Below are 18,881 nucleotides of genomic sequence, written 5' to 3'. Positions count from 1 at the left end.
AGGGTCCTTACAATGTCTCGCTGCATGTTGACTGGCTGCCGTCGAACTCGGCTCTTCCCTCGCCAGCTTCCTCATCCTGACGCCGCTCTCGATCTCCCCATGTCCTTCCCTCATCGACATTCAGCCACTTCTTCCTCGTCCTCCCAAATTCCCTCCTCATCAATCCTTCATCTGAGCGTCACCCTCCCAGCGTTGCATTGAAGGCCTTGCAACTTCAGCGCAGCGTGCATCAGATTGCTTCGAGGGACGTTGTAATTTCGAACCCTCAAGGCCCTCACCGAGCATCACCCCGACCCACCTCATGAATGTCTCTTACCGTGCAAAGACCAAACATCGCCACGGCAATGGGCTCAGACTGGAGGAGGAGGAGGGAATGCGCACGTACGATGCTGGGTCTCGTGCACTGCCGCCCATACCACCTCTCCAGCCACGAGATCCCCAGCCCAAACCAGAACTCAACACTGCACCAAAAGAACGAAGACATAACGGAAGATCATCATTCAGCAAAGACACGTTCTCATTCAGGGGTACTCGAAAAAAGCCGTTCATTGCCCTTCACCAGCAAAAGTCTCCTTCTTTCCAGCCAGAACGTCGCATCTTTATCTTTCTTCTTCTTCTTTCTTCAGCTTGTACAGCTTGGAGCTGTGATGAGGACCCTCGTATCCTGCTCTTGTCTCGTCGCATCTTCGCGCAGTCTCCTTCTTCTCTCTGTGGTTTGTGGGTTAGTGTGTGTTGGTTGTGGGTGGGTTGGGCGGAGGATGGATGTACCTTTGGTGTCACTTCATTGTGTTGAAGTTTCTTCGTGGGAGTGGAGAGGGTGGGTAAGTATGCTGCAGAGGATGTTAGTATGATTAAGAGGAGGGGGAGGGGATGTTGGACTTACTTTGTGCTCTTGCGCGCTGTGCGTGGACTTGCCACGGGGATGTCAGTGTTGATCTCTTGAAATCTGCTCTGCTCGATGCTGCTGCTGCTGCTCGATTGCTCGGTGCTCGGTGCTCGATCGTGGTTGCTCGATATCGATGCTCGGTGCTCATTGCTCGTTGCTGCTGGCATGCCGCATGCGGTCGTCACGTCACGAAAACCGCAAAACAGAAAGGAAAAGTAGGATTTACCTGTTCGAGTTGATTTCAACTCAGGAGGTGCAGTTGCAGCCCTTGCTTCAACGTCGGCGGACTCTCTCGCAGACGTCGCAGATGCTGAAGTACGTGTCATGACCAGGTTGGCGGACCAAGTCGATGTACTCTCTCACGAAATGCAAGAGGCCGTAGCCATTGACGCGGTGGTTCGGCCGAGGAGCAAGGCGTGTCGCGATGGCACGAACCTCGCAACGACAGGGCTCTGCGTAGGGAGAGCGGAACTTGGCGTAGCCGGGGCAGCCAGGGAAGGGGATCTCTTCGTTGCTGGGGCGAACAATCGTGATGCGGCCTTTGATGATCTCGACGATGAAGCTTATGACGATGGGCTTCATGTCGCCAATGGTGTAGTGGCGTCTGATGCCGATCTTCTTCAGGCGCGGAGCGTGGCTGGCGAGAATGTCTTCGAACAAGCTGACGCCTGTGACATTCAGCGTGTCTTGTTCGAACCAGAATGTGTTGTCCAGGAAGTAGATCGAGCCAGCTTCCTGGAACAGTCTTGCTTCTGCGAAGATGATCACCGGCTTGTGGAGCAGCAATTGGCCAAATCTGTCGACGTTAGTATCCTCAGGCATAAGGGGGGAGGACACCAAATGCTTACCGATGACCATCCAGAGAGATGCCCTTGCCTGATGGCATGGAGTAGCGGTAGATCTTGTTTCGTAGCTCTCCTGGCAGCGAGAAGAAGTTCGTCTTCGGCTTTCGGATCATGGCGAGCGATCTGGTGAACTTCTTGACAGCCCGCTTGGGAGTCGGTATGGTGGTCTGCTCAGAAGTGATCATGTCAATGGCCATGGTGTTGGTTGGTGTCTACTGTATGTATCGGTTTCCTGTGGAGTTAGTCGAACGACGTTGAATTCGTCGAAGGTCTGGTGTCGAGTGTCGTTCGGAAAAAGAAAAGAAGCCAAGCTTCTATCGAACTTATAGGTCCGGCCGGCGGAAGCATGTGCAAATTGAATGAGCTTCAGCACTTCCGACAATAAGCGAGAAGAAGAATAGCAAACAGGCACCAATGCCTATTATCCGCGCTTCGCTCAATGGCCTGCGGTCGCGCGGACCGCCGCAGATGACGTGGCCAAAATGCCTGTGATTGTGCTCGAAAGCTTCTCATTGGCCGCATGTGATCGTGAGTGAAGGCGAGACGTCTTCCGGAAGTCTTTCGAGAAGTTGCGGGTTGGCTTTTGACGCTCGGGCCGGGCGATGTTGTGTTCGATGTCGGAGGGATCCATTGGAGATGAGGTACAATATCATGAAATGCTGCATGTGCTCTATACATCTGTATTGGTGTGGTTAGCCGTTGATGCCGTGCTATCAGTGCAGTGAAGTGAACATACCTCTTCTATATATCTCGCCTGCCATTTTCCCCTTTTCCTGGAACTCACCTCCGCCCTTCTCGTCATTTCCGATGTTGCGAGGCAAACACAGGCGCCGTATTTGACGCGCTTGCTGCCTAGAAGTCTCTATCACATGCGTTTTCGAAGTCTTCGAACAAACCCGTTGGCATATGTGGTGAAGTCTGGGCGCATGTGAAAGGTGAAGTCAAAGTTCACGCTTGCCATTTTTGCGCTTGCCCCGTTTCAGCAGGAGGGACCCACAACCCTATTTATGCTGACTTTGACCCATGCATAGAGTGCGTATGTTATGCATGGCATACTTCACGTAGCGAGACCATAACGGTATCAGCTCCGAGATGGAAGAGTCGAGTCAGTGCAGCGAAGAAGCTCCAGAGCTCCATACATGATGCCACTGCGTGGCGATGTCCCCACCACGTCACTGTGACCTCGGCTGGAGTTCGGGCGAGCTTATAAAGCGAATGGCCTGGCCTCAATGAAAAGGAAAAGGTATTTTCATCGAATCGATTGAGAAAGACAAGCGACGTTCAAAGTATCCTCATCAACCATAGTCAAGACACGTCAATGGCAATTGGCCCACAAGCCGCGACACGAGCCTCAGCTTTCAGGCCCTGAACAGACTTTCAAATTGGCTGAAGTCGACTTGCCAGAGCCCAAGGACGACGAGGTTCTTCTGAAGTTACTCTCGTACTCAAACGATCCAGCACAGCGAGGATGGGTATGGGACAGCATGGTCCTCTTTGGCGCTTGATGCTAACATCCTCTCCCAGATTGACCCAGATATCCCAGCCGAGCGACTTTACGTGCCTCCAGTGAAGATCGGACAGCCCATGAGCGCCTTTGGCCTGGCGGAGGTTGTTGAGTCGAAGTCTTCGAAATTCAGCAAGGGCGACACCGTAACCGCACCAACTGGCTGGACCGAGTACGCTATCGTCAAGGCAGGGTCTTGCCAACCGGCCAAAGATCTCCCAAGTGGCCTGAGCAAGACTCACTACCTTGGAGCTTTGGGTCTGACCGGCCTCACCGCGTACTTCGGCCTGACTGAAGTAGGCCAAACGACCAAAGACGATGTCGTTGTAGTCTCTGGAGCAGCCGGTGCGACTGGCATGATGGCTGTCCAAATTGCGAAGAAGATCATCGGCTCCAAGAAGGTCATTGGCATCGCTGGCACTGACGAGAAGTGTCGCTGGGTTGAGAAGCTGGGTGCAGACGTCTGCTTGAACTACAAGAGCAAGTCCTTTGCCGAGGACCTTAAGAAGGAGACTCCAGCCCCTGACGGCTACGCGAGCGTGTTCTACGATAACGTTGGTGGCGAGATCCTTGATCTGACCCTCACGAGGATGGGTTCAGGCGGCCGTATCATCGCCTGCGGAGCCATCAGCTCATACAACACCTCTGCCGAGCGTACTACGGGGCTGAAGAACTGGTTCGAGATTATAATCATGCGGCTGAAGGCGCAGGGCTTCATCGTCCTGGATTATGCCAACAAGTTCGGACAGGCCATCGAGTTGTTCAACAAGTCGCTGCAAGACGGCAAGTTGACTCTTGATGAGTCGAGCGAGACGGTTGTGAAAACTCCTTTCGAGGACGTGCCAAAGACTTGGTTGAAGTTGTTCGAAGGTTCCAACCAGGGCAAGCTGGTCACGCAGCTTGTCTAGGATCAGGGTCGAAGAATGCTCTCCACGTGAGGGAGCGCCTTCAAGTTAACAGCCGTAACGTCGATCATGTAATATGAAGAAGAATGCGCAAAGCAAGTCCCAGACTCTCAGATCATGTCCGTCGCCTTTTCCTCGGCCGCTTCGAGATTGTGTGAATGTTCGACCCTCCCAATCCAGCATATCGGTAAATTGGGGCCGGTTTGAAATAATTGCCATTGAGGCCGACGAAGTCGATGCATCTTGCAACGACCCCTGAATCTTAAAAAGGCATTCGCAGACGTTATAGGTAAAGTCGATATTCTGAATAGCTTGCCCATCAATGTTGAAAGGTGATGTTTGATGGAGTTACAGGCTCCCCCCGTACCGGCCGAGAAAGCTAGAGTTTGTCAGCGAACACTCTGAAGCTTCGTGACGTTAGAAGTGAGAGACACTGGGGTCAAATCACCGCTAGCATGTTCTGGGTAGTCGTTGAAGGATTCCATGGCTGCATGATGGGAACAGCTCCAGGCAAGGGTGCACACAGGTTTCTTGCAAAGCTGCCTCTTTTCTTCCGTTTCTGACAATGGCTCATCAGGAGAGTGCTCCGATGAAGCAGCATTTTCTCGTCTGTTCGATGAATTCGCGTCGTTCGCTATCACGTCGTTTTCATTGGCTTACAGATCAGCGTAACACAACGTGGCGGATGTGATACTACGTACCGGGTTTGATATAAAGTTGCAAGAGACTGCGCATTCGACATCTGGGCCAAAGAACCGAAAGGTGCCCACCACGCACAAAATAATTACTTACTAGCACCAGACACTGCCTGATACGCTCCTGCCACAACAACTTAAGCTTGCGCTCGAAATGACTTCAGACCTGACCAACGCAGATGCGACGGAGCTGGCAGAATGGATTCGCAACGGCAAAGCGTCTGCAGTCGAGGTGATCGAGGCCCATCTTTCTAGAATTGCAGCTCTGAACGAAAAGCTGAACGCCATTGTCACGACCAACGACTCCGCGCTCGAGGCAGCAAAGGCTGCTGACCAAGCCGTTCGAGACAAGACAGCACTTGGTCCTCTTCACGGCGTTCCATTCACAGGCAAAGATTCCATCGACACCGCTAGCGTCCCTACGCAGCGTGGCTCGCCAATCTTTCGTGGCCGAATCCCAAGTGTAGATGCAGCCAGTGTGGCACGCATGAAGGCGGCAGGCGCAATCCTCCTAGCCAAAACGAATATTCCAGAGTTCTCGTACTCCACCGAGAGTGAGAATCTCCTTTCTGGCCGAACCAATAACCCGTGGAATCTGGAGAGAACGCCCGGAGGATCGAGCGGTGGTGAATCGGCGGCCATTGCAGCTGGGCTTTCTCCCATAGGTCTCGGCACTGATCTTGCCATCTCGGTTCGTGGGCCTGCCGCGCAGACGGGCATCGTCTCATTGAAGGCCACTCATGGAAGGGTACCGATGACGGGGATCTGGCCACGAGAGCCGCGCCGCTTTTGGCACGTTGGCCCGATGGCGCGCAGCGTCAGAGATCTCAAACTTGCTCTTTCAGTCCTGACAGGACCGGATGGGAAAGATTCGCTGTCGTCAAGGGTGCCAGTCCTCGAAACTGCACCTCCGCAGAAGCAGCTTAGAGTTGGGTGGCTTGTACGTCCTGGATTTGGTCCGATTCAACCACAAGTCGGAGACACAGTGGAGGCTGGGGTAAGAGCACTCGAACAAGCCGGTTGCGTTGTTCAGCAGGTCACCATTCCTGCCCTCGAGCGTGATCCTCCGCTGGACGTCTTTCTCAAATTGCATGTCAACGAAATGAAGCCGGTGTTTGAACAGACCACCCGGGGACAGCCTGATGAGCACATCGGGCCTATCGCTCGCTTCATGCTGGACACCCCGGAGACATCCATCGAAGACTGCGTCCAAGCAGAGCAGGCAGCTCAACGTCTGAGTGATGCGTTTGCGGAGTTCTTTCAAGAGTATGACGCTCTTCTCTGTCCTGTGCTACCACTTCCGGCACATGAGCACCGACTGACGTCGGTCAAGGTTGAGGGAGAGGATATCGATGGGATAAAGATCATGGCAGCGACGGTTCCATTCAACGTGACTGGCCTGCCGGCGATATCACTTCCTTTCGGCTTGAGCGATGAAGGTCTCCCTATTGGGCTCCAAATCGTAGGTGCTTGGAATGCTGAAGCGACAATTTTGGATCTTGCCTTAAAGCTGGAAAGTCAGTCTCCAATCCAGGGCATGCGTCCTAAGATCTAAGCTTGCAGGGCGGCGGTGGCTATACTCGTATAACCTGGAACGGATAGGGATTTGTTCGCTGCGGTGCTGAGAATAGGCAGATTTTGCATATTCACTGTCTTGGAAATTATGCTCCCTTGCTGGAAGCTGCTTACGATGCCTCTTTCAACTCATTACGTCCGCTCCGTGTCCTTTGGAAAGTGTAAGTCCAGTCTGTACTGGTTCAGTGTAATATCTCGTAATGTCCCCGATAGACGCAGCTCGAATGGCGATGTTGTGGGTAACGATCTCAGTGTTGACATTCCCACACGAGTAAAAGGTAGCGAGCACCTCTAGGACGCTCAGATCATGCCCATCGCTTCATTCGTAAAGGTCTAATGAATGTTCGAGGCCAGCTCCAGCAATGCGTGATTGGTAAGTTGGTTTCGGTTCGGAAGGATCACAGGTCGCCAAGTATTGGTGTATTTGAGCCGCAAAGGCATGATGTAGGGTCGCGTAGGTATACTAGAAAGGCAGTGTGTCAGACGCATAGGAGAAATATGCGGAGGAATTATGCGAGTTCTTGGGCTCGTTTGAGTTAACGGTCGGTGAAAATTAGGCCATCTCGAGCAAAGTGTGCGACCCGCCTAGAACGGAGTTAGGTCGTGCAAGTCGCTGTATGCGCGAATGAGTTCCGATGTCGATGCCTCTGGGAAGAGATGTGTCCTTGGAGGTTTCACTGGTCGAGACGAATGGATGACGAGAAGGTATCGGTGTCGAGGAGGAAAGGATGAGGAGACTCGAACTCGGATTCGGTCACGCCACGCAAGGTTCAACGTCTCCTGCCGACCTTTCGCTCGGGCTCTCGACTTCACATCAACATTATCATCATCATCATCTGTATATGGAAGCCTTCACGACCGCTGCGGGGCTGTTTCGCGAGCCTTACAATGGTGCTGAAACACCAGTCAGACGCAAGTCACAGCACTGTGCTCGTCCTGATGCCCATGGTGATCCTGTCAGACTCAGGTCACTACTCCCTCCGCATCTTAACAACCACGTCAACAGCTCGCGAACCGACTGTAGGGCCTCCAGCGCCGTGCGGAGATAAGAGTAATTGTTGGATAGGAACAGGTATCGCGCCTCCTGCGATTCTCGGTACAGGCGATTATGTAGGATGGTGCCCCAGAAATATACTTCCACAGTCGAGAGTTAGTCAGGTAAGCAGGAGCTTCATCCTCTGCATAAACTACCTATTAGTACGCAACACCAAGTTCTTTGAGTCTCGGTTCCTTCTTCATATCTCTGATTCCTCATCACTTCCCTTCCCCTCCAGAAACAAAAGACCGACTTTCCTCTTTACAAAACCCTTACCACGAACAATATGGATTCCGTCCCAGCACCGTTGAAAGGCAAGGCCGCCATTGTCACAGGAGGCAGCCGTGGCATTGGAGCATGCATCTCAGAAACATTCGCCAAAAACGGCTGCACGCACATCGCCATCACGTACAATTCCAACAAGTCCCTGGCCGAGGAGACTGAAAAGAAAATCACTGCCATCAACAGCAAGATCAAGACTTTCTCCCTCCAAACGGACGTCGCCGATGCCAACTGCGGCAAATACACCGTCGAGGAGAGCTTGAAGGGACTCGGCGTCGACCACATCGACATCATGGTCTCGTGCGCGGCCCTTGCAGATATCTCGACGTTCCAGACGGCCGAGCAGATGACTAAGGAACATTGGGACTGGCTGTGAGCATTCTCCGTTTCGCAACTATTTCCTTTTAGACGTGAATCGCTGACGTACCGGTGTGTCGTGTAGGATGACGGCCAATGCGTGGACTCCATTCGCGCTGGCGCGAGAGTCTGCCAAGTATATGCCCGAGGGAGGCCGGATCATTCTGATATCCTCCGGTGCCTCCAGGGGCGCGAATCCCGATCCCGTGATGGCCTACTCCGCGGCGAAGGCAGCCATGGACGCCGTGAGTTGCCTCTAATTCAATGAAGCTGTTCAACCCCCGAAGACTAAAACGTGCACAGGTCTCCCGCAACCTGGCGGCCATCTACGGCATCACCAAAAAAGACGTCACAGTGAACAGCATCAGCGTCGGTGCGATTCAGACCGACGCTCTCCAGCGGGCTTTCGATACCCAGGGTCCGGAGTTTAAAAAGTATATCGAGGGCTTTTCGTTGCTCAAGCGCGTTGGCCAGCCACAGGAGATTGCGGATGTTGTGGCATTCGTGGCGTCGAAGGGGTCGTCTTTTATGGTTGGAAATGCTATTCCCGCCAATGGCGGTGGACTGTCTGCTCTGCAGGGTTAATATTCGGAATCGGATTGCAGAGACGAGGCATTTGAAATGTCTCAAGGAGCAGAACAACCAAGCAACGATCCCTTATGATATGCCTCGTTCCTGTCGACTTTCGATGCTCCCCCAATGCCACGCTGTACAAATCATGGTCGCTCAACCGCATTTCAAAGCACAAAGACCTCGCTTCACCTCGACAATGTCCTTCAAGCGGAATTGTCGCTCTCACCCTCCTCGCCCTCCTGACCTTCCATCTCATGCTCCCCCTCATCAACCTCACCCGCTCCCCAGTCGCAGACCTTACGCCTGCAGATGAGGACCGCCTTGAATCCCTCCTCAGTCTCAACCCAGAACCCCATTCTCCCCGTCCGACAGCCTCGATTTGGCTCAGACATAGGCTTCCTGCAGTCCACCCACTGCTTAATTATCCTGCCTGGCATCGACCAGGTGATATCCTCTCGCGTATGGATGCGAAGAAGACGTCCCTTGGGTTGGAGGTCTGAGTGCACGTACTCGTGATGGCGCTTGGCCGCATTTCTCTCTTCTTGGGCCTTCTTCTCTTGGGACATCTGGCTGGCTTTCCCCGAGGTAGCGTTCTTCTTTGAGGCCATGGTCGCCTTGGTTCTGGTGGAGAGTTGAGGATATACCTCCAGGTCTTGGATCGGAGGTGATATACTCTGTATGGTTTCGAGAGATGTAATGCAGGGTAGTCTAAGGTAAGGCCCTGATGGTAGTGATACTGGCTGTTCGTGAGCTGAGTATGTGTGTTCAAGACCAAGAGCTCTCAGTAGTCCGAAGAAGTTTACTTAACTTAACTAGAAACAGGTGAATACAAAGATGCAGCAGCTTGCTTTGCTACTTTCAGGAGCTTTTCCAGCAATAGTTTAAGCAAACAGGTGAAACGGCTAGATTCGGATAGGGAGGAATCAACTCCAAAGGAATTCAGAAGTTACTGTTAGGCGTCCATAAACCTCGGTAGAGCCGATGCATATGATACCGAAACAGAAATGGGAGGTGAATGCCCTTCTAGTATGCTGTCTGGCTTGAGGCTGTAGACTCTTGTGGGCCCAGTCGGCGGCTTGCACGCTTGACCTCTCCTTTGTGGAATGTCAAGAGTCGGTGGTGGCTGTATTGAGGTTGCTGGATCGTTCGTGTCCAGTCTGGCCAGAATTTTGAACAACACGTTGGAAGCACTGCGTTCCCATGTTTTTCAAGTCGTGTATCATGGCTCGATGCAAACTATATGCATATTGCGTGCATGGCCAGCACCAGACTATGCGGTGAAGACAGGTTGGAGGCAGCAAGGCCACCCTACTTTAGGAGAACAGGTCCTGCGTGCGACTACATTTGGCCAGTCCCTCGACCTTGTCAGGACGTGACGGCCATCGAGAGCTTTGTGGGAGTCTTAAATCTTATAGATTCAGGAACGGTTCTTCCTTTGGGGTTCCCGAGTGAAGACTCCTGATGAGTAGAAAGCAAGTGCCGTGAGAAGTATCGTGGGCGTCCTTTCCTGGTTGGTCAAGCCATTGCGAACCAGCGGACAGGCTGTATGGGATTTAGAGAACCATGAAGGTTGAGGAAAGGAGAAGGATTGACGTCGGAGTGAAAGTGAAGCCGAAGACCGCCCACGGGGCCACCCGCGACACGTGCTGTAGCCGTTTTAGCTCATTTTGCGGGGAAAGCTTGTTTCCGAAAACGACGGGTGGCAGCATGACGAGATGGACGAAGTGGCATGAGGATGAAGGTCAGCAACTCTCCTTCTCCCATCACCTGTGCTATGAACACCTAATCGCATCACCATGTTGCAATTCAAACTCCCTCAGCTCCCTACCTTCGGACTGTTCAGAGGCGGCATCCAGGTCCCCAAGGCAGAAGTCCACGATGTCGAAGAGCGACCAGAGAAACGGGCCAGGACGCTGAAACACCTTCTCAAGGCGAACCACATCAACCACAGCATCATATACAACAAACTGCGGTTCCACAACCACACCCCACACATCCTCAGTTCCGCCTACATCCTGGGCGCCGATTCAGACGAGTTGACGCACATATACGAGGCCGAGAGCAAACACTTGGAGCCGTGGCATGATAGCCCTGGCGAGATTGCAAAGCATGATTGGCGGGACTTCCTGGGAAAGAGAGAGTCAGTGGGCTGAAAAGGCGATACACATACTCTTGCTGACAGCCTGTCGCCAGGTACCAGCGAGCGTTTATCGACTTCTTCGAAGACGAGCTTGTCCAGCATGGCTACGATTGGCATGCTCTGCTTGATGAGTTTCTCCTCTCTGGCAAGGAGCCGTTGATCAACAACCTCATCTCTGGCCTTGCACATCCACTCATACATCTCGGCTACGCTCATGAGATGTCGTCGAGGACAGTAGCCATTGAAGCTTTGGGCCTAGCCGCCTGCTTTCACAATGACTGGCATGTCTTCCTGGACGATCCCAAATATACCAAGCCCGCGAAAAGCCCCACCGACTCCCTCTTCAGCATCCTTAGCAGGGTAGCTGACGATCCAAAGTTTGACAACATCTCGGATCAGCCGGGCAGTGATAATATCGAAAAGATTCTCGGGAACGAGGAGATGGCTGCCGCAGCATTAGAATACTGGAACTCGTGGGACCTGAAGAAGCCAGCGGAGCAATTTGCAGAGTCACAGAAGCTGGCAGTTGCATTGCTTGTTGCGGCACAATCGAAACAGGACGAACGATACGACTTCTTCGCCGTCCATCTGTTGACCAGCTCTCACGCTGTGCGCACCCTTCTCTCCGTCCTGCCGAGTAAGCACCACATCCCTCTTGTCCGGCAATGGTGGCTCTTCACACTGCTCGTATACATTTCACAGCTGCGGCCGAAGATCAACATCGATAAGATCAAGTTGGTCGAATTGGAAGGCCGCGATTGGAAGTACGTCACCGAGAAGGCTCTCAAGGGCAAGTACAGAACAGACGCACACTACGTCAAGGCTCTACGATCGATGCATGAAGCCAGCAAGACTTGGGGTGATCCCAACCAATTCTACCTCAAAGCTGCTGTCAAGATGGCAGAGGAGTTCGACGGCTGGGGTGGCTTTGGACCGCGGGATGCTGATGAAGAAGCCGAAGCCAACGATATCAGGAACCAGAGACGGCATTCTGGTCAAGGCGACTCTCTGAATTGAGAATGTATCTATGTGGGTTGTATGAGTACTACGATTGATGATAGGCTGATGCCAAGCCTGGAACGAACATTCACTCGAGCTACGCGCTGTCACGTGTATTTCCTAATCGGGAAACTGCGTTGTTTGCTTGTTGCCCCTTGTTGCTGTCTAGGCTTCCGTTCACCTCTAGTAGCTCGCCGTTTGTTGCGAGTGACTAGAGATAACAGTGAAGCGCTGCGACCCCTACAAATACCTCCCTTTTTTCCGCCTTCTGCGACAAACAGACACTCCGAGACAGACCTAAAACAAGACACACTATCATCGCCGCTGCCTACCGCGTCCACAACTACAAGTACATCAAACTACACACGACTACTTACCCGAACAACACTGTCGACATGGACCACATGGACGGCAAGGTATATACTCTCCCCCTTTTACTTCGCTATACTTCGCTATACAATCTCACACTTCTAGACCCTCCGCGCTTTCTGCCTCCGCGCTTTCTCCCGCGTAGAGTACCTCCCTGTAGACACCAAATACGACGGACCACCAATCGGCTACGCCGCCAAGGTGGTCCAGCACACCACGCCAGGGGGCGCGGTCACCACCAACACGGTCGGCAACCCGCTGGCTCCCCGCCCAACGTACTACGTCAAGTGCGAGAAGCTTGACTGCAAGCAGTGCTCCGCCACGTCGGTGAGTTCTCTCGCCCTCTACTGCGTGAACCTGATCTTACTAACGAAACCCGAGGCCTCCAACAAGAAGTCGGCCAGCGCCTCGAGCGCCGGCACTGTTGTTTGCGGTATGGACGTCAAGTGCACTGACAAGGTGGACGAGAAGGTGGATGAGAAATTTGTCTAGGTCTGCGGGACTTGGACGCTTGATGTACCACGATGCGATGACTGCGGCGACTGTTAAGGCTCTGCTTGGATGGCATGGACGCCTGGTGTTTGTTTGGGATTCAATTGGTTCCGCGCTCTTGGGGAGGCATTCAGCTTAGTACCAGGAATGCTGTATGTAATGGATATGCTCATGATAAGGCACAATAGCCGTGTTTCAGATCGCGGTTGTAACAACTCTCACCTCTCCTTTACCGCTTCAAAGGCACGAAGCCCCTGATCCTCCCTCGCGCCTGTGATGAAAGTAACTCCTCGCCGCAACCCGCCCCAAAGTCATGCGAACCGCGAACTTGTAAGCCATGGCTGACTATCAATCTACGTCAAGTGGACAAACAATAATCAATCGAGAGACCGCATTGACTTCTACCAAGACATACATGAAGCAGTCTTCTCTGCTTGAAGGGAGAAGGCTTTCTCTGCCTGAGGATTTGACGATGTACCTATTGTCTCCGCACATGTTTGCTCCCACCCCTAACAAAAGACATCCAAACATCTGAATGCCTAACAATCACCTGCTTCCCAAAGAACAGCCCGCCGAAATCCCCCCTTCCCTTCTGATTCAAACAAAATTCAGCTGCTCTTGTATACATTCACCACCACAATGCGAAAAGCATCTGATTACGCAGTCCTCCTGCTTTATAACCTCCGCGTCTCCCTCTTAACAGTAAGTTTTCGGAAGACACAGACAACAGCATCGGCTCCGTCAACGGGTGTGACGAAGAAGCTGTCCGCGCCAGAGGACTTTGGGCGGCGACCTTCGACGACGACGACCTCAACGTGTGCTGCTTTGCTCGACGACCACCTCGACGTGTGGCATCGAATCCATACCGTCGTCCATCGCTACGACGCTCTCGTCGACCAAGCCGTCGACTCGACCTTCGTTCCTATTCTTCCCTTACTCAACCTCGAGACTTCAAGACAAGATGAGCAAGTCCACCGGTTCCTACAAGGGCCACAAGGAGCTCACAAGGGACGAGTTCAACGAGTCGCGCCGCAAGCACGTCTATCCCAAGGAGAGCGAAGTCACCGGCGGACCGCTCAACTTCATCAAAGTCCACTCGCCGGAGCCGCGTCAACCTCGAGGCCGGCTTCTGCGGGATTGGACGCGGTGTGAGTCGAAGGGGAAGGGGGGGTGTAAGTCTGGTCACCTGGGATTTTTTGTGGAGTTGGAGGATGGTGTCATTAAGCATGCTATGATGATGCTGAGTGAGGAGTGTGGTGAGGATGGCCAGGAGGACGAGGAGCGCGAGGAGGAAGTCAACGGCCAGGACGAGAGCGAGGGTGGAGGAGATGGCGCTCCTGTGACGAGAAAGAGCGCCAGGGTTGCGCAAAAGGTACATGAAGCCTGTGCCTGAGGTTGTAAGTACAGAGCGCATCAAATTCCGTAGCTCTTGCAGCTGCTAATAGTATGCATAGGGCCACGAGGATTCAGGCCGGAAGACCTCCAGGCAGACCAACAGAGAAAGCTCGCCCCGAAGCTGGAGTATTTCGAGCCATGGAAAGGGGCAGCAGTCACTCACATCAGGTGCTGCCTTGAAGGACACGTAGGAGAAAGAATTCGTCGATGAATCATGATGGTATCAAAAAGACTTCACGTACCGCTCCATCCCCCAAAACCCCAATCCCAACTCTCCACCCCTTTCCACCATCTCAAGACGTCGCCGCAACAACTGCAGCATTACTATTATTCTTCTTCCTGCGAATCCTATCCTCAATCCCAAAAATCGCCGCCAGACTCAACAACTCCAGATTCGGATCCAGCTCAGCGAAATAGTCAATCTTCGCCACGTTGGACGAGTCGAACCACTTCCGGTCTTGGATGTACACGGCGAGGACCTGGCTTTCGTTCTGGCCGTCGAGGAGTTTGAAGTGCGTGTTGCGCGACGAGCTGGCTCCGAGGTCTTTGTCGTGGGTTCTGTGGACGAGTTAGACCTAAAGTTCAACAGGCCTTTGTGGTGGAGGGTGGGACTTGCCTTCGCCAGATGAATTCTCGTCCTTGGAAGTTGAAGACATATTGCTTCTGACTCCACTTGTCGCTGTGAACATCGATCCAGTCGTCCTTCGCAGTCGCATCCGGATTTCCCAGCATGACTCGACAACTCGCACTCGATGCCTTCAACGCCGCCGCCGCAACCACAGGTCCATGTTCCGATTGTGTCTGAAGATGCATCCTCGGCCTGGCATTGAGAAAGCCCGATCCGCTCGTGTTGACCCATAGGAACGTCTGGTTGTTATGCTGCACCTGCAAGTGTCGATAGTTCCAGCCCGAATCTCGGGTGACGTTGTAGGTCTTGATCGCGTTCATTTTGAGATTCTTGCCAATCTCTTGGTGTTGCTTCGAGACTCGTACATTACAGCGGAGCCTTCTTTGTTATATCTTTGATCGCGGCTGATGGCTCATGTGGCGTCATAGTCAAATCGTATTTGCTGCTAGGAGGCAGGATCCGATCGGCGCTCAGCTATTGGTATTGCTCGCTGAACTCATTGCTGTGTGAGGCGCAGCTAGTTTACTGCGCCTCCAGTAGTTGTAACTCCTAAAGCGCCGATGCCGGTCACCTTGTCCAATTCAGGCGATTGATCTAGGACGTTTTATCGGCGTGATGCATGGCTGTGCCTAGAATCTCGCAGTTTGTCCCGAAATCGTTAATGTCATCGGCTATGCTCATCAGACTGCTGGTTTTCGTGTTTCCACACGTACTTCCACGTCGTGTACAGCATCGTCAAGATCTTGTGGGGCTTCCGATTGCCGGCGTTAAGAATTGGCGAAAGGGGAATGTCGAAGCATTTGTTGATGTTGAGAAAGAAAGTGTGGATTGGTGGCTGGGCGAAGGATGTTGCTTGCCGCACGGACCATTTGACAACAATGCCTGGCGCAACAGATCTTGTGCAAATCGAGAGCGTAGATGCGAGACGAAAGAAGAGCAGAAAGTTTGACGAATGACAGTGGTCATGTTTTCCACAAACATTACCCAAAGATCTATGTGCTTTCTATATGTATGTCTTGGTCATAGTAGGCTACCAGGCCGATCGAGTCCATCTCTCAAACCAATCTACATCACCCCACGCGCGTGTGTATCATTTAGCACGCGGTGATGTAAAGACCCAAGCTCGAAGGGTTCCAGTCCTCAAAGAACTCCAGCGTCAACCCATTCTGCGAGCTAAGCTCAATCGTCTCCGTTGTACCCGCTGCACAAGGCCCGGTGCTCACAACGTAGCTGTTGCCCGACTGGATGGCAATCGTGTCGAGAGTGCCATTCTTAGCGGGAGCATTGTTGTACGTTGTCTCCTCGGTGGCGACGCCGTTGCACGACGAGAAGACGAGGTCACCGGAGCCGGAGAAGGTGTAGGCAGACGTCTCGAGGTCCTTCTCTTCGGGGAAGAGGAAGATGACGCTGCATGTCTTGTCGGCGTAGGACTCGGGGATGTCAAAGTTGAAAAGGCTGCTGCAGTCGGAGTTCACGGTGCCGTTGACTGAGTTGCCTTGTGGGGTGTCTGGGTAGCTGGAGGCGATTGGGACGATCAGGTGGGGAGTCTGGTAGGAGCCGGTCAATGAAGTCTGGCAGGCAGTGGCAGAGGTTGATGATGCTGGCTGAGTGCCGGACGAAGCAGCGGAAGTGCTTGCGGCGCCAGTGGTCGAGGCTCCGTAGCCTGGGATCGAGGTAGCTTGAGATTGGGATGGAGTCGTTGCACCAGTCTCGGAGCTCGCTGAAGATGAGCCGCCGTAGCCGGGAATAGACTGAGCTGATGTCGCGGGATAGGTCTCGACGCTGCTGGAGGCAGACTCGGCTGGAGTAGTTGCAGCAGGAGTCGTCTCAGTCGCCACGCTGCTCGATGGTGCGCCATAGCCTGGGATAGACGGAGCCGAGGAAACAGGAGACGTCTCAATGCTGCTGGAGGCAGACTCGGCCGGAGTTGTCTGAGTAGCGAAGCTGCTAGAGGGTGCACCGTATCCTGGAACGCTGCCAGTGCCAACTGGCGCACTCGTGGAGTGGTTGCCGACATTGGTGAGGGTAGACCAAGTAGAGTAGACGCTAGTAAAGGTTGATCCGCTCGTCACATGAGTTTCAGTGACAGGGCAGTAAGTGGTATAAAGAGTCGTTCCGACGGTGACGGTGGTGTCTTGAGGTGCGCTGGTGGTTGGGATGCCGCCAGATGGAGCGCTGCTGGAGCCAGGGACACCGTACGAGGGAACATCCTGGGAAGGTACGCCGGTTGAAGGTGCTGAGGCAAGCGAGCTGGGAGCGCTGCTACCTGGGACGCCGTACGAAGGGACACCTTGAGATGGAGCACTGGAAGATGGAGCAGAGGCAGGCGAGCTTGGAACACCAGTAGACCCGACAGGAACGGTGAACGTCGACTGCGTAGTGTAAACGCTCGAAAATGTGGTGCCGCTGCTGACCTCAGTCTCAGTCGTCTCGCAGTCGGAGGTCAAGACCGTGGTGAGTTGTGTGATCGTGGTCTCCTCGGGCACGCTAGCAGTTGGCGCGGGTGCAGAAGTGGTCTGCTCGGTAACGACGGAAGAGCTCTCGACTGGGTAAGATGGGACGACTGGAGTGCTCTCGACAGGGCTGCTCTCTTGGGGAGTGCTCTGAGCTGGGGTGCTTGTCTGCTCAGTCACAACGGAAGAACTGCCGGCTGGGTAGGATGGAACAACGGGAGTGCTCTCAACGGGGCTGCTCTCTTGCGGAGTGCTCTGAGCGGGCGTCCTCTCAGCTGGTGTGCTTTGGATTGGAGTGCTGACAGCAGGCGTGCTCTCAACAACCGAAGAAGTCTCGCCGCCATATCCAGGAACGGTAGCCTGAGACTCCGAGCTTGGAGCTGGCGCAGAGCTGGAGTAGCCCGGAACGGAAGCCTCAGAAGTAGCTGGCTGAGAGTATCCTGGAGCAGATGGCTGGGAAGCGGTGCTCTGCACTGGCGAAGTCTCGATCGAAGAGCCGTACGCAGGGACAGAGGCAGAGCCGCCATAGCCTGGAACAGATGCCCGCGAGGAGGCTGGAACAGTCTCGGCGGAGGTCACAGCAGTGGAGCCGCCGTAGCCGGGGACGATGGGCTGCGAGGCAGAGCTTTCGACTGGTGACGTCTCGATAGATGAGCCGTAGCCAGGGACCGAGGCCGAAGCAGAGCCATAGCTGGGGACGGTAGCTTGCGAGGTCACTTCAGACGAACCGCCATAGCCGGGAACGACGGGAGTGCTCTCTACAGGCGAAGTCTCAATGGAAGAAGCTCCATAGCCAGGTGCGGTCGAAGCAGGCACGGTGACAGCAGACGTGACTTCAGAAGAGCCACCGTATCCAGGAACAACAGGCTGCGAGGCCGAGCTGTAAGATGGAGCAGTCTGCGAACCGTAGCCACCAGTTGGGACTGGAGCAGTGCCGTACGAGCTGGAGGCGTATGGAGCAGTCTGCTGGCCGTAGCCGGGGACGCTGCCAGCAGCGGAAGAACCACCGTATGCCGGGATCGAGTAGCCTGGTGCCTGACCAGACGGAGCAGCGTAGCCACCAGTAGGACCAGCAGCTGAGCAGGTGCCGTTGGTGCTGAGCTTGACGGGGCGGCACTTGTCCTGATTCTTCAACCATTGCGTGTAGACGTTGTACTCGTTGACGTACGGGCAAGCGTAGAACTGGTCGTTGCCCTGATAGAGAATGCTGCCGTTGTTCGCGATGGAGAAGCCAAGAGTCGGGGGCTTGCCTTCGTCGCACTGGAATTGGTGGGTAGCGTCGTCGTCGATAGTGACGATGCAGCCACGGCCATGGGCATCGATGATGCCGCCGTTGCTGTAGCAGTACGTTTCGGGAGCGTAGCTGCCGTTGATACGGTTTTGTCCGTCAGAAAGTTGGCCGAGAAGGCCAGAAACGCCTCCGGAGGCGTAGATTTGGAAACAGCATTGGTCCCGTCGAAGGACTGCTGCTGATGCGGCGGCAGCGAAGGCCGCCGTGCTGAAAACTGCTTTCATAATAGACAAGGAAACAAGATATTAATGTAACGAAAGAGTGACAAGAATAGCGAGAGTGTCGAGGATGAAAGTCTGAAAGGTGAGCGAGGGAGAGGTAGAGAGTGAGATGGGGGAATGGTCTTTAACAGACCCAAGTCGAGTGAGAAACTAGTTCGTCGACTCGATGACAATGCAACACAAACCAGTTGGGAGACGTGGTCCACAGTCATCGAAAATAGCAAACTCGCAAGGA

The 18,881-nt window shown here is 53.8% G+C and overlaps 9 protein-coding genes across 9 annotated transcripts; 6 read left to right on the top strand and 3 right to left on the bottom strand.

Annotated features, from left to right (window-relative positions):
- Nucleotides 1-781: 781 nt before the first annotated feature.
- Nucleotides 782-1,928, bottom strand: M409DRAFT_50025 (uncharacterized protein; the record flags this gene model as incomplete). The annotated part of the gene is made up of 4 exons (XM_033811428.1): nt 782-830; nt 884-1,131; nt 1,250-1,682; nt 1,735-1,928. The coding sequence occupies 4 exons, from the start codon at nt 1,926-1,928 to the stop codon at nt 782-784; spliced, it is 924 nt and encodes a 307-aa protein (XP_033673195.1).
- An 895-nt stretch (nt 1,929-2,823) lies between these two features.
- M409DRAFT_50024 (uncharacterized protein) lies at nt 2,824-4,143 on the top strand (the record flags this gene model as incomplete). Its single annotated transcript, XM_033811427.1, has 3 exons — nt 2,824-2,836; nt 3,037-3,203; nt 3,256-4,143. The coding sequence occupies 3 exons, from the start codon at nt 2,824-2,826 to the stop codon at nt 4,141-4,143; spliced, it is 1,068 nt and encodes a 355-aa protein (XP_033673194.1).
- Nucleotides 4,144-4,989: 846 nt separating this feature from the next.
- Nucleotides 4,990-6,390, top strand: M409DRAFT_17539 (uncharacterized protein; the record flags this gene model as incomplete). Its single annotated transcript, XM_033804103.1, has 1 exon — nt 4,990-6,390. One exon carries the CDS (start codon nt 4,990-4,992, stop codon nt 6,388-6,390), a length of 1,401 nt encoding a protein of 466 aa, XP_033673193.1.
- Nucleotides 6,391-7,732: 1,342 nt separating this feature from the next.
- Nucleotides 7,733-8,670, top strand: M409DRAFT_17538 (uncharacterized protein; the record flags this gene model as incomplete). Its single annotated transcript, XM_033804102.1, has 3 exons — nt 7,733-8,100; nt 8,171-8,330; nt 8,389-8,670. 3 exons carry the CDS (start codon nt 7,733-7,735, stop codon nt 8,668-8,670), a joined length of 810 nt encoding a protein of 269 aa, XP_033673192.1.
- Nucleotides 8,671-8,861: 191 nt separating this feature from the next.
- M409DRAFT_17537 (uncharacterized protein) lies at nt 8,862-9,266 on the bottom strand (the record flags this gene model as incomplete). The annotated part of the gene is made up of 1 exon (XM_033804101.1): nt 8,862-9,266. The coding sequence occupies one exon, from the start codon at nt 9,264-9,266 to the stop codon at nt 8,862-8,864; it is 405 nt and encodes a 134-aa protein (XP_033673191.1).
- A 1,188-nt stretch (nt 9,267-10,454) lies between these two features.
- M409DRAFT_17536 (uncharacterized protein) lies at nt 10,455-11,815 on the top strand (the record flags this gene model as incomplete). The annotated part of the gene is made up of 2 exons (XM_033804100.1): nt 10,455-10,798; nt 10,852-11,815. 2 exons carry the CDS (start codon nt 10,455-10,457, stop codon nt 11,813-11,815), a joined length of 1,308 nt encoding a protein of 435 aa, XP_033673190.1.
- Nucleotides 11,816-12,192: 377 nt separating this feature from the next.
- On the top strand, nt 12,193-12,658 carry M409DRAFT_17535 (uncharacterized protein; the record flags this gene model as incomplete). The annotated part of the gene is made up of 3 exons (XM_033804099.1): nt 12,193-12,213; nt 12,272-12,493; nt 12,548-12,658. 3 exons carry the CDS (start codon nt 12,193-12,195, stop codon nt 12,656-12,658), a joined length of 354 nt encoding a protein of 117 aa, XP_033673189.1.
- Nucleotides 12,659-13,297: 639 nt separating this feature from the next.
- Nucleotides 13,298-14,244, top strand: M409DRAFT_17534 (uncharacterized protein; the record flags this gene model as incomplete). Its single annotated transcript, XM_033804098.1, has 3 exons — nt 13,298-13,360; nt 13,434-14,030; nt 14,113-14,244. 3 exons carry the CDS (start codon nt 13,298-13,300, stop codon nt 14,242-14,244), a joined length of 792 nt encoding a protein of 263 aa, XP_033673188.1.
- Nucleotides 14,245-14,346: 102 nt separating this feature from the next.
- On the bottom strand, nt 14,347-15,001 carry M409DRAFT_17533 (uncharacterized protein; the record flags this gene model as incomplete). Its single annotated transcript, XM_033804097.1, has 2 exons — nt 14,347-14,611; nt 14,727-15,001. The coding sequence occupies 2 exons, from the start codon at nt 14,999-15,001 to the stop codon at nt 14,347-14,349; spliced, it is 540 nt and encodes a 179-aa protein (XP_033673187.1).
- Nucleotides 15,002-18,881: the final 3,880 nt, after the last annotated feature.

Source organism: Zasmidium cellare, assembly GCF_010093935.1.
Source record: "Zasmidium cellare ATCC 36951 unplaced genomic scaffold M409scaffold_3, whole genome shotgun sequence".
NCBI lineage: Eukaryota > Fungi > Ascomycota > Dothideomycetes > Mycosphaerellales > Mycosphaerellaceae > Zasmidium > Zasmidium cellare.
This window is presented reverse-complemented; position numbering and strand designations above follow the sequence as displayed.